Consider the following 12,221-nt stretch of genomic DNA (forward strand, 5'->3'; position numbering starts at 1 on the left):
TCCATTCTTTAGCTCCATAAGGGTACATTTTGTTTAAAGATCCCCCACAACGCCATTTGCGTTTCAATCTTCGACGCCATTGCAGGTTAATGAAATATTCTACTGTGTCAAACCAGAGAAATCTAGGCCTTTCTACTACCCCCTGAAATCCTACCAAAATACGCACGGAAGACTCCACGCACAAAGACACCACTTAGCAAGGGAGTGATAGGAGAGACTTTTCCCGACACGGAAAAAAAAAAGAAAAATCAAACGGACAAATCCCACCCATTTTCCGACTGAGATTGCCATACTGGCAACCCAGTAAATATTGCTGTATTGGTAAGAACCACCAATAGGAAACCTGAGTATCTTGAGATGCGCGATAAAAATAGTAGGCACCGTCCTTAATGGGACATAGTGTTCCAGTGAGTGATTAACCCATTGACTCCTGGGGGTTCCCCATTGACGAGTAAAATCGTCTGGCATTAGACCGTAAAATACTAAGTATGACAGGTTTAGGCCGGTTTAGGGGTGAATGGGTTAATATTCAATCAAATTTTGGGCTTAAGACCAAGGCAGCAAGGGATTGGTAATTTTAATGCAAGCAAACAAACTTGAAAATAATGATTTCATATGAAGAAGGATCCCTGACTGCCGAGCAAGATCAAGCAATAAACTCTCCCTACCCTTTTCGGTGACTTATTTAGTGCTCAGTGGGTATAAAATACAGGCGAGTGTACATGTCATTGTGCTACAGATAAATAACCAACACCAAAAGTGTCTCCCAGCCCTAATCACAACAAAAATGTTTTGCAGGTGTAGCAGAAACTTTTGGCTTAGTTGTTCATCACTGGAGCAGGAACTTTTAGTCTTGACCTGTGTTTTTAACCCACCTCTGATACAAGTTAAACTGGTTTAAAAATTTAAACTGGACAACATTAATTTTCAACTACAACATACACAATTTTCACAATACGAGTTATCATTTTAAATAAAATTTTATTTGCTTTTTCTATTCTTCTTCTGAACTCTAATCTACATTTAGCTAACAAACAATTGTGCAGAAGCATGAGCAAACTTAACTGTTGCAAATAGAAATCTCTTTGAGCGGAAAAATACAATTAAGTCTGACATTTCATATTTCACATTGAATAAGTTTTTGGTCACCATTTTGTCTAGGCATAATGAAAGAGCATCATACCCCAAGAATGCAATGAAAAGTGTCGGTCTTAAATATAGAATCTTTAAATTAAGTACAATATTACAAATATATTATCTTTTTAAGCTTTCAATGAAGAAATGTAGTCTATCTAGTCCTTGTCTCAGTGAGTTCCTTTCTTCTACAAGTTCCTTCTTTGCCTGAACAAGGTTCTGTCAAGGAACAAAATGAATAATAATAATAATTATTATAAAAGTGTCAAAAGCCAATAATACAATTTAGCTCTGGCTGTACCATTTAGAAATTGCTTTTCACAGGGATAGGCACAAGAAACACAAACTGTTCTTAAAATTCTGTCCTAATCAAAGACATTTTAAATGACCAAAATGATAGTGGGGTTTGCATTGGTTGCTTGTGCTTGCATGTCAGGTGAGAACCACTCGTGAAGGCACTCTTCTAACAACAAGGCTGCTAATTATTAGTATTAAAAGCCAGATCATTGGATAATGCAATATTCCAGAGTTTTGATTGGCTTAGCCATCATGGTATAATTATGAGCTATTAATGTCATTACACTAAAACAGTGGATGGTGTTGAAGGCATGCTCTGATTGGCTACTCAAACTCTTAATATCCTTTGCTAATCACCTCCGAGAAACTCATGTGGAATAAAATTTTTGCTCCCCCAAAACATTGTAATTATTGCAGCCATGAAAGAGTTAAAATTATCTTTTTGCGCTATATTTTCTTACTTTTTTCGTATTTACTAAAAAAACTATTTACCTCAGTGTTGGTGGCTACAATGTACAATCTTGGACAAAAAGAGTTGAGAATATTAAAAACAGGGGTTCTTTTACACGCAGCACCCTCAATATCGCACCCTAGCAGCCATCCCCCACCCCCCCTGATCAATGTTGATAATACCAGGTTCGACATGCTTTGTTGTGTGTAGCAACATTGATCAGGGGGGGTGGGGGGCAAAAAGCGAGCTTGTTATTTTCAACAATTTTGTCCAAGACTGTAGCAGTGGATACTTACCTCGCCGCAACATCCAAATCTGAATAACTGTTGATAATTATACCATGCTCCACAAAATAATTATTGGTAACTATGCAACAGTTTTTTTGTTTTTACAAAATAAAAGTAATAAATCTGTGGGCATTTTTAATAAAACAAAATTTATTATTTAATCCCACTTGCGCTTGTTGGATATGAGATGATTATAGCCAACTAATAATTCTTTTGTAAAACATACTGTCATTTGAAGACTAAGAGCTTGAGCTTCTTCATTTAGGGACACATTTCGTGACTTCAAAAGTTCAGCATTGTCTTGCAGTACACATATTTCCACACCCCTTTCTAAAAAACAACAACAACCATATAAAATTCTATAAATTCTTGACTACTATTCTCATTCTTAAAATACCCATAACAAACTTTTCAAATCAGATTTATTATAAGCAGCACTGATACTTAGAATAGGATATCACATGGTCATCAAGTAGATACTACTTGCCTCTAATTGTCTTTTTAATTCAAGTCAAACGGTTTACCACCAGTAAAATCAACCAACCTGCAGCATGTATGTAATAGGACTGCATTACAGCTTCTACGCCAGACCACTTGTATGTATCCCTTTCTTGTGAAGATTTGCTCTGTCCATCCTAAAATGACAACACAAAAATGCAAAGAGCAGTGTCTGGTTATCTTTACAGTACTGCTCATTTTGAATTATTTTAGATTTCTTTGCTACAGTCAAGCTATTTGAAGTGTGCTTGATTTGGTCTAATTACATTTTCAAACAAAGGCAAAGCCGAGTTTGATTTACCGTAAATCCTCTATTACGCTCCAAACGAGGCTTATTTATCTCTAGCCTGCGCAGCTGGCGATATTGTTGGCGCGAGAGGCAAATGCCGTGCTCAGAATAGTGAGGGGTGCTGTATTTCACAGTGCCCCACCCTATTCTCCACACCAATAATACTGCCAGCTACGTAGGCTAATTTATTTCAAACACCTTTGAGAGGGGACTGCTCAATATGAAGATTTGAGTGATATGATACAAGTTGTACAACTTATTTGCAACATTTGTTCACTTTTGAGAACCAAATCCAAACTTCCAGCACATTAATAAACCATACCAGAGCAGTCCACATGAAGTAATTAACATTGATCAATCATGGAATTGGATGAGCCTTTGACTAGACTAATACGTGTAGAGACTAATTAACATTGTAATAATGATATTTTAAAAAATGTCTACTGGTTAGGGATGAAAGGGTTAATTCCAACAGAAGATGGCAGTTGTTTTAAAGCCTGTGTTTAAGTGGTTTTCTCTTAGGGAAGTTGTCAAAACTACTACACTCGAACAGGACCCACCAAACCACAAAATAGATGGTGGTGTCTGCCTGCACCCCCCCCCCTGCTTCATGTCAAAAGGTGGTGTCTATATTGCATAGCCACCCCTCTATCCAGCAGTACAAAATTACAGTGAGATTCAAACCTCACTTTTCTTGTTTGTCTAGTAATGCCGACTCTTGCTAGCTGAATATTTCTGTGTCAACTCAAATTTAAAAGCCAATAAAATGTTGTCGGTAATGTTCATGTGATAAGTTCGAAGATAGGTGGTGTCTTTGAGAACCCCCCTACCCCAAAGGTAGGTCCTGTTCAAGTATAGTAGTTTTGACCAGTTCCCTTACATCATCTGTCTGACAAGAATACTTACCTTGATAATTGGAGATACCACTTGTTTGTTTCTACTTCCCCCCTTTTCCACTAACGGCAGTGGTCCAAATGAATGCCCTTGTATACCTGACGAGCATTGTGAAAGGTAGTCCCTTGTTTCTTTTTCACTAAGTGAAATTCCTGTACTTCGAAGAGGCTCAGGCCTTATTGGTTGAGTTCGATGGTCTTGTCTTGCATGGGGCGCAATGGTTCCATGCTCATGTGAAACTGATAAGAGCCCAGTATGTCGTAAATATGGTGGCCGAAATTCTGACGCACTTATGTTACTAAAGGGATCTTCCATATTAGTTAATGACTGGAGTGTTAGACGAGGCGGAAGGTGATTAGTAGTTGCACCCATGTCAGAGCTTTGTTGATATCTTTCATTACTGCTGCGGCGAAAGATTCTGTTATGAAAGGGATAAGAGGACGTCCTTTTCTCTCCTTCCTCAGTTTTTATGGAAACCAAATGGGTTTTCTCGGTATCCTTGATTCTGTTTTCCTTCTTTTCTTGTTCCTGTAAAAGTTGCTGTTTTTGTCGTGTTATTGGTCCAGTTATTCCTTCACGCTCCAGGGATCCCTGACTATTGTCAGAATCTCTATCATTCTGAAGAGGAATAAAATCAAGGTCAACATATAAAACTTGCAATTTTTGTCAGCAAGCTCAGAGCATGGTAAGGGCCAATAATGTTTGCACTTTGTCGCAGTATTGTATTGTGAAAACTCTAGTAAAAACCTTTCTGAGACAATCTTCGTGTCAGGATTCTAACAGCAAGAATCACAAAGGATAGTTACCCTTTCCCCAGGACGGGTTCCCAATTGACAAGTAAACTTGTCTGGCACTACAGTGAGTAAAATCTAGAAGTGTGGAGGCAAAGCGTGTAGGGTTTAAGTGGACTTAGATGCTGTAAACCCTTTCAGCCCTAAGGGGTTCCTTACACTTGCCTCTCTAGACCTGCTTTCCCTTCATGCATGTATCTTGCATTGGCTTATAAGTTTGGGTTTAAATACTAACTCTTTTTTGCATGATCCCACAAGAAGATCCTGAAGGCTTATTGCAAGGGGTTTTACCACAAAAGACTCAACAGGATCTTCGTGTTTTAAAAGAGATGATTATTTTCAGCAAATGATCTTCTACAAGCACTGACTATTAACTTCACCAACCTCTTTATCCCTCCTTGCTCGCTTTGGAGGTCTACCTCTGCTTTTCCTGTTCTTTCTTTCATTTCTTTTCATTTCATAAGATTGTTCGAGTTCTGAAAAAGACATTTTTAATAACAGGACTGAATTGAACAAAGGAAATGCTTGCCTTTGATGGATCAAGTTTCCACCATGCTATGGGGTGAAATAATGACAGACTGCTTATTTACAACATTTAACTTCTTTGAAATAATATTATTATCCTCTCTTGATGTGACATATTATTCACCACATCAACCTCTTCAAAATAAAAACAAATTCCCTAGAGGGAAGGGAACCCTGATTCCACCACAGAGATTTTTTATTTTTACAGTTGCAACTTAACCCACTAATCATGTTCCGGTAAAAGTTAAAAATCCGATCCCACCAACGCGTCGGCCCACACGTCGGCCAACGCGTCGGTCGACTGTCGGCAAACGCATCGGTAGTGTGTCGGCCGACGTGTCGGTAGTGTGTTGGTGGTGTGTCAGCCGACGCGTTGGTGGGATCGGATTCTTAACTTTCACCCATGTTCCAGCAATAAAAATGGGGGTTGCTGAATTAGCCTTTGTGACACATGCAACAAGCTTATGACAGGCCTACGACATGACTTACAACTGTCGCAGCATTTTAAAACATATTTTAAAATGCAACAACATTTTCTCTGATGTACTCAGATTGTCGTAAGCGACAAAAATTGTACTGTGTAAATCAGACCTTAGATGGCTCTCCTGCTCCAAAGGTAACCAATTATGCCACATTATTGAGTACCTTTTGATAAGCAATAATGTTGTTTCACATGGTATCATAACACAACTGGTTAAAAAATGTTATCAATTCGGTCCATAGAAAATATGGACTGCGGACTATGGCCCACGGACTACACACTGGGTATAAAACGCGACCTACAGACTATGAACTGACTATATAATATGGACTATGGTATTAAAATGTGGACTACGGATTGTAAACAGCGTACAATGATAGAATGTTGAAGCAACAAATCAAATTTTAGATTTTCAAAATTTCTCTGATGGGAAGAATGCTTGAGCTGTGACTGTAAGATATTTTGGTGAGGTAAATCACAATTAAATTTTGAGCATTGTTTTCAGGTTATGTGCTGTTTATAATCCTCGGTCTGCATTTGATACCCTAGTCCCCATTTTACACGTATATCTTAGTCAGTGTTTTATACCCACTCCATGGTCTGTAGTCCATATTTTGTACTGACGGGTTATCAATTCTTCTAACTGTGGAATTTGGTTAGAGCCACATCGATCACTGGCCTTATTTTGTCAAATGCAAACATATAGCCTTACCTTGTCTTTTACTTGGTGGTAGAAGGCCTAGCGTTGCCATGAAATCAAGTTTCTGCCGATTTATGCACAACAGCAATACATTACTGGGATACCTCATTATTGGGCATTTTCATAAACATGTGTGGTAAGGAGATTAATTATTATCAAGTACTGTAACAGTTAAATTTTTGTACTGCTCCCTGCTTTCGGTAGGCATAGACAGGCAGGTTCTGTCCTTCTTATCTTTCACGTTATCTTCTTATGATCTTAATGTACTGGTCAGTGTTTAGACATGTGACCTTACTCACATGTAGCAGAAAATTTTACATCTTTCAAGTCAAATTTCACTTAAAATACACATTACTTTAAGAAATAAAATCACAATCAAAATCTCCATCCTTTATCCAAACACTTCATAGTTGCTAAACTTGGCCAAATCACTTGCTTCATTATATAGTGTTTTTTTATGAAAATCTAATATCTTTTTTTATGACTGATTGATGTCAACTTTCCTTCAAAATCAAGAAAATTAATACCTTAACGTTAAGACACTAACCTCTGGGCAAGCAAACTGAGCCTCTGCAGAAAGGTCACTATCATCATTTTTATGATCACCAATGCAATTCTCATCAGTCACCAAATTGTTTGTAGACTCCACACAATTCTCAACCCTTTGGTCATCACTGAACTTTCTCTTTAAGGTTGGTCCTCTCTGGCTTATTTCTGCCAAAAACAAGAAATAAATAAAATAAAATATATATATTTGTAAATTATTTAAGTTAAGGACTTCAGGCATAACACATTATTTCCCTAGAATCTATTTATCAGTCTGTCTCATGATAATCAATGTTACTGCACTTCGTTTGCTCTTAGAACTTGGCCTTTTAGTTAATTAAGGTCTATTGGAAAGAAAGTTTATGTGTTAAGATGAAGTATTCATTGCAAACTGTATGACAGCCATCTTGGCAATACTGCAGTCTGGGCAGTTTTCCACAAAATTTTACAAACTGTACATGTTTATTGTAGAAAATACACTTTATAGAGGCTATGTGTACATGATCATTACCTTTCTTCCTATCTGCAGTGACAAGTCCTAGACCCTCAAGGAATACAAGCTTGGATGGATCATGTCTTATTTTATTTATTTGCTTCACGGAAGCTTCTTCAGGGCATCTTTCAATTTTAATTCTTTTTGCAAGACTAGGTGATGACCTCTCAGAAAACATTGTTCTTTGCTTGTCTGGAAGAAAAAACAACATCACTAATTTAAGATGATGGGTAAACTACCGGTATGTATGAATTACAAGTAACCAACAGCCATACATGAATCATAGCCTCTAATATTACAAAATTAATTAAATGAGCAAGGATACGAAACAGTTCTAAAGGCTCTCTGATATGCCAGGGCAGTCATTTTAGAAATGTCTGTAAATGTAACTTTCAAACTATTATTCATTTGACTACAATATGACAGAATTTGAACTTACCATACATTAACAGTTTAACAGATTTAATGTAAACTTGGAAAAATCATTGATGGCTTTATAGCTCAGAAGTTAATACAACTTGTGCTGCACAACTGCACCTACGGGGCTTTGATTCACACATAGGCTGAAATGAAAGCTTGTTTGCAATGCCTCAAGCGGTGCATTAATTTTGATCATTTTGATTTAAAATCAAAATTTGATAAAATTGCTCCAGCCCTTTGCACAAGTGAAAATTTCAGACCTTGGTGGTAATCCCCGTTGACGATTGCATTTCGATCTCTTTGCTGCCACTCCCTCTCCTCATCAACTTTACCAGAATCTATCCTTGCTGCACTATGCTGGAAACCCTTGTGGCCAAAGGTCTTTGATTCCAAGTATGGCACACCCAGCCGCTCTGATGCTCCACCAGCTGACCTCCTCATATTTTCACTATGAGGATGTCGAAAGTCAGGTTCAAAATGATCACTAAATCCCTTTCCTTCTGAAGGAGGATGGTGGAATGAATGATATGGAAATCCTCGATAGAGATGACCAGCCTCCCTGCCTGGCATCAAACGAGCTAAGGATGGCTCACCTTTGTGACGATCTATAGAGTGGGGACTCTGGCAAAAAGGAACAAACAGTCAAAACAAGCACTGTAAGTGAAATGATATGAAATCAGACCAGTACAAAGGTGAAAACGATAATTACTTATGCATCAGTGGTATCTAAAACAAAAAATTTAAGAGCTTGCAACAGAAGTCAAACCATTAACTTTCTGACGGGTCAATGATAAATGTATAAAATTTCTGCCATTAGAAAATTTCTGCCATTAGACTGAAATAAGATAAGGAAGAGCAAGAGCACAAATATACACATTAATTAATGTTTGTACCACTAATTTGCAGGTCAAGGTTGAATTCCCATGCAGAAAAACAAAATCAAAATCATTATGCATACTTTGCTGGATTCAAGAGGGCCTTGTTGATGTACTGGCTGAGGATAATGCAAAACACCAAGTCCTGCGGGTTTATCCTGCTGCAAGTGATGTCGCTGCCAGTCTTCTCCCGCTGTACGAAGGCCTTTTTGTTCAAACATTAGGCGCTCATGTAATAAAAACTCCTGAAAGAGAATTAAATGACGTAAATCAAGTTTCAAGTTCATATCTCAAGTTTTCTTCTTCTTTTTAACTAGAGTAAAATTATAGAAAATTTTAGATGATAACATAGAACACGGGGCAATGAACTCGCCTCCCACCAATGTGACCAAGCTTCGATTCCCAGACTTGGCGTCGTATGAGGGTTGAGTTTGTTGGTTCTCTACTCTCCTTCAAAAGGTTTTTCTCCATGTACTCTGGGTTTCCCCTCTCCTCAAAAATGAACCTATGATTTGCTATCTGTGCTAAAAAATGCACTTGACACTTAAATAAAAGTAATAATAATAATAATAATAATGATGATGATGATGATGATGATGATGATGATGATGATGATTATCATTATCATTATTATTATTATTATTATTATTATTATTATTTGAGGAGACAGAACATTAATAGACTGCTCGCAGTCCCTTCTGAGTTCGTCGAACCAACCGATTTGGTCACGCAAGCAAGGGAGATAAAGGGACTGCACAATCTTATGTAACCGACACGTTCAGAATCTGCAGTTGCACCAGCAAAAGGAAATTCGGATTGGTTGGTTGACAAAGGACCAATGTCAGATTTTTTTTTACGAAAAGTGTCGGCTACTTAGTGTCAAGTTTCAAGGTCATAATTATCTGAAGTTTTCTTGAGATGTGGGCAGCTTAGCGGTTATCAACCTGTGTGAATCGGGGCCAACCCTCGCTCCCAAGGTCCTGTGTAGGCTGAGTTTCAATCGATCTCAATCTGACTCCATGGCTTTTTCTCTGGGTATTCAAGTTTTTCCTCCCTCACCAAAATTGACTATCAGTCAATTTTACAACCGCCTACAGGCGGATACCCTTGATAGGGATAACCTCTGTTATCCTTTAATTGAATTGAATTAATAAAATTGGTAAAAGAAATTACTGGTAAAACTAAATTCACTTTGGGAACTTGGCTACCCCCCCCCCCCCCCTTCATAAATTGAAGCAATTATTAAGGATAGACTCTTTCACATGTAAGGATAAAAATTCATTTTGACATTGAAAACAGCAAAGCAGAGCACCATACTCATGGGAACCAATGAGTTGCTTTTCTTATGGTAATCATGGCTAGCGGTATTGCTCGTAGGCAGGTATGCACGATGAAGTTGCCCAATAATAATAATAATAATAATAATAATAATAATAATAATAATAATCAATATGCCTAACATGGCATATTGCAAAACCATACTATTATGGTCAATTGACGCCTAAAACAAGGCTAACATCTTGTTGTAAGAATAAATAACCTGGGGGTTCTACTTCTAGGCTTGGCTAAATAGAATTACTGTAATATTATTAGAGTATAAATCACAAACCTGATTACAAACCTGTCTCTCTCGCTCCCTCACAAACTCAGCATGTCTCTCGTCCAGAGGATGGATAGGGTAAGGGGCATCTCTGGGAGGGTGGACTAAGTAAGGATGAATCATTGGTACTTCATGAGCTGGAAGAAACATCCTTTTGTACTCTCCTGGTCTTGCTATGTTAGATATCATGGCAGTATCTGCTCGGGAATGAGCACCTTGGCTTCCAGGTGGCTCAGATGAGCTGGACGTTGGTGGCAGCCCGGGGGTTGTACCATGTCCATGAACTGGACAAGAGCCTTGTTTGTGCTCCTGGTTGATGCCACGGTGTGGTGGTCCCTCGACGGAACTTCGTTTTTGCTCTTTGGGAACAAGCTCTGTTTCTTTATCCATTTTGACAGACTCCCTTGTTTCCTAGTTGTCCCAAGGTTCATGAAAAAAATTATCAAGAGTGACATGCAATGTAGTGAGGTTAAGTTGAGACCTGCTTACAGTAATTCTCTATGAGAAAAAGATACATGTTTTTTCTGGAGCACTTATAACTAGAATATGTCAAGATACATGTCAGGTTTAAATATTAATTTTGCTTTCACAAAACACATTTTTTTGTTTTACAAACCTGTTTTCTTGTTTCCCGTGACTCTGAGTTATCAGCCGACCTCAAATGAGGAGAATTCTTCCTCAGAAAGTTTTCAATGCCCCCTGGTGGCAACTGACGAGCAGCATCACTCACATGTCCTACCGGAAATTCAAATGGCTCCACCACAATTGTACCATCAGGCAGCATGGAGTGTCGCTCATGCTGCTGTCGTAAATGTTCTGCAGCCCGTTGCTGTCTCCAGGTACTAAAATGCATATCAGGAGGCTCCATTACCTACCACAAACAAAATTATCAATTGCCACTTTGCACATGCAGTTACTTTATTTTCAGTCATACAAAGCTTGAGTAGATGAAGGCCTAAATCACTGCTCTCTTCTGGTTTCATTTAAGTTTGACTTTAATAATTTAGCATTTTTGAGACTTAAAGATCATTGCATTGTTGTGCATATCACTTAAAGCAACGTTGTAGTTAAAACTTTTCCTTGGTTAAAATTTTTTCAAACCAGTTTGTTTGTTTTTTTTTTACTTTTGTTTATTTCAGATTATGGTAATGTCTATAAGACAAGAGTAAGTTAAAACATACTAGTTTGAAAATTTTCTAACCAAGGAAAACCTGATGTTTTCAAAATTGAATAGAATTTAAATTTAGGTAATACCAGACATTAACTTTGTATCTGAATCACAGTACTCTGTTCAGTTACAAGATATTTTCTGAGATCCTGCATTGAATCTGAGTTTCACACACACTAAATTTAATGATGACCTTACTGGAGGAGGGTAAGGTGTTGGGTAGAATGCTGGTAACATATGGGAGTCCGGGCCATCTCTCTTGGAGGCCAGAAGAGGAGGAGGTCCTGTAGGATGGCCACCACGAGGTAAATATAGCGGCAAGTCTGGCTTAGCACTATACGCTGCTGGGTAGAATGCCACAGGGGCATGAGCTGGTTCTGAAGGGTAGTGTTCTGACAGCATCGGAACCTCTGAATAGCAAAACAAAACATCCATTTCAGATCTCTAATCGTAATGGTATAATTTGATGCCAAGAAATACTTTTAAAGTAAAATAAAATTCTACATGTAAAATTAGTTAGCTCGGTCATGTGTACAGACCTCACTGCGTTCGGTCTGTACTCACGACCTCGGTCAAGATTCTCCCATACAGACCTCCTGCTCGGTTAATGTGTACAGTGTGTACAGACCTCACTGCATTCGGTCTGTACTCACTACCTCGGTCAAGATTCTCCCATACAGACTGACTAAGCTGGGTTAATAAGATGTTTATTATATGGCAAACAAGAACAATTTAATTTGTTTAATGTAACTGGTTTGTACTAACTGACATT

The 12,221-nt window shown here is 38.1% G+C and overlaps 1 protein-coding gene across 3 annotated transcripts in view; it reads right to left on the bottom strand.

Moving 5' to 3' along the window:
- Nucleotides 1–961: 961 nt before the first annotated feature.
- LOC137991195 (genetic suppressor element 1-like) overlaps nt 962–12,221 on the bottom strand; it is a 30,999-nt gene continuing 19,739 nt past the window's right edge. For all 3 annotated transcript variants that reach the window (XM_068836318.1, XM_068836312.1, XM_068836325.1), the window contains 13 exons: nt 11,648–11,859; nt 10,898–11,152; nt 10,303–10,692; nt 8,765–8,926; nt 8,067–8,427; nt 7,405–7,578; nt 6,895–7,061; nt 6,360–6,411; nt 5,026–5,117; nt 3,863–4,468; nt 2,714–2,804; nt 2,396–2,499; nt 962–1,353 (listed from right to left, as the gene is read on the bottom strand). In XM_068836318.1, the coding sequence (XP_068692419.1) occupies nt 1,255–1,353; nt 2,396–2,499; nt 2,714–2,804; nt 3,863–4,468; nt 5,026–5,117; nt 6,360–6,411; nt 6,895–7,061; nt 7,405–7,578; nt 8,067–8,427; nt 8,765–8,926; nt 10,303–10,692; nt 10,898–11,152; nt 11,648–11,859 (2,765 nt within the window). In that variant the 3' untranslated portion in view covers nt 962–1,254. The remainder of the gene's footprint in view (nt 1,354–2,395; nt 2,500–2,713; nt 2,805–3,862; nt 4,469–5,025; nt 5,118–6,359; nt 6,412–6,894; nt 7,062–7,404; nt 7,579–8,066; nt 8,428–8,764; nt 8,927–10,302; nt 10,693–10,897; nt 11,153–11,647; nt 11,860–12,221) is intronic.

Source organism: Montipora foliosa, chromosome 1 (assembly GCF_036669935.1).
Source record: "Montipora foliosa isolate CH-2021 chromosome 1, ASM3666993v2, whole genome shotgun sequence".
Lineage (NCBI taxonomy): Eukaryota > Metazoa > Cnidaria > Anthozoa > Scleractinia > Acroporidae > Montipora > Montipora foliosa.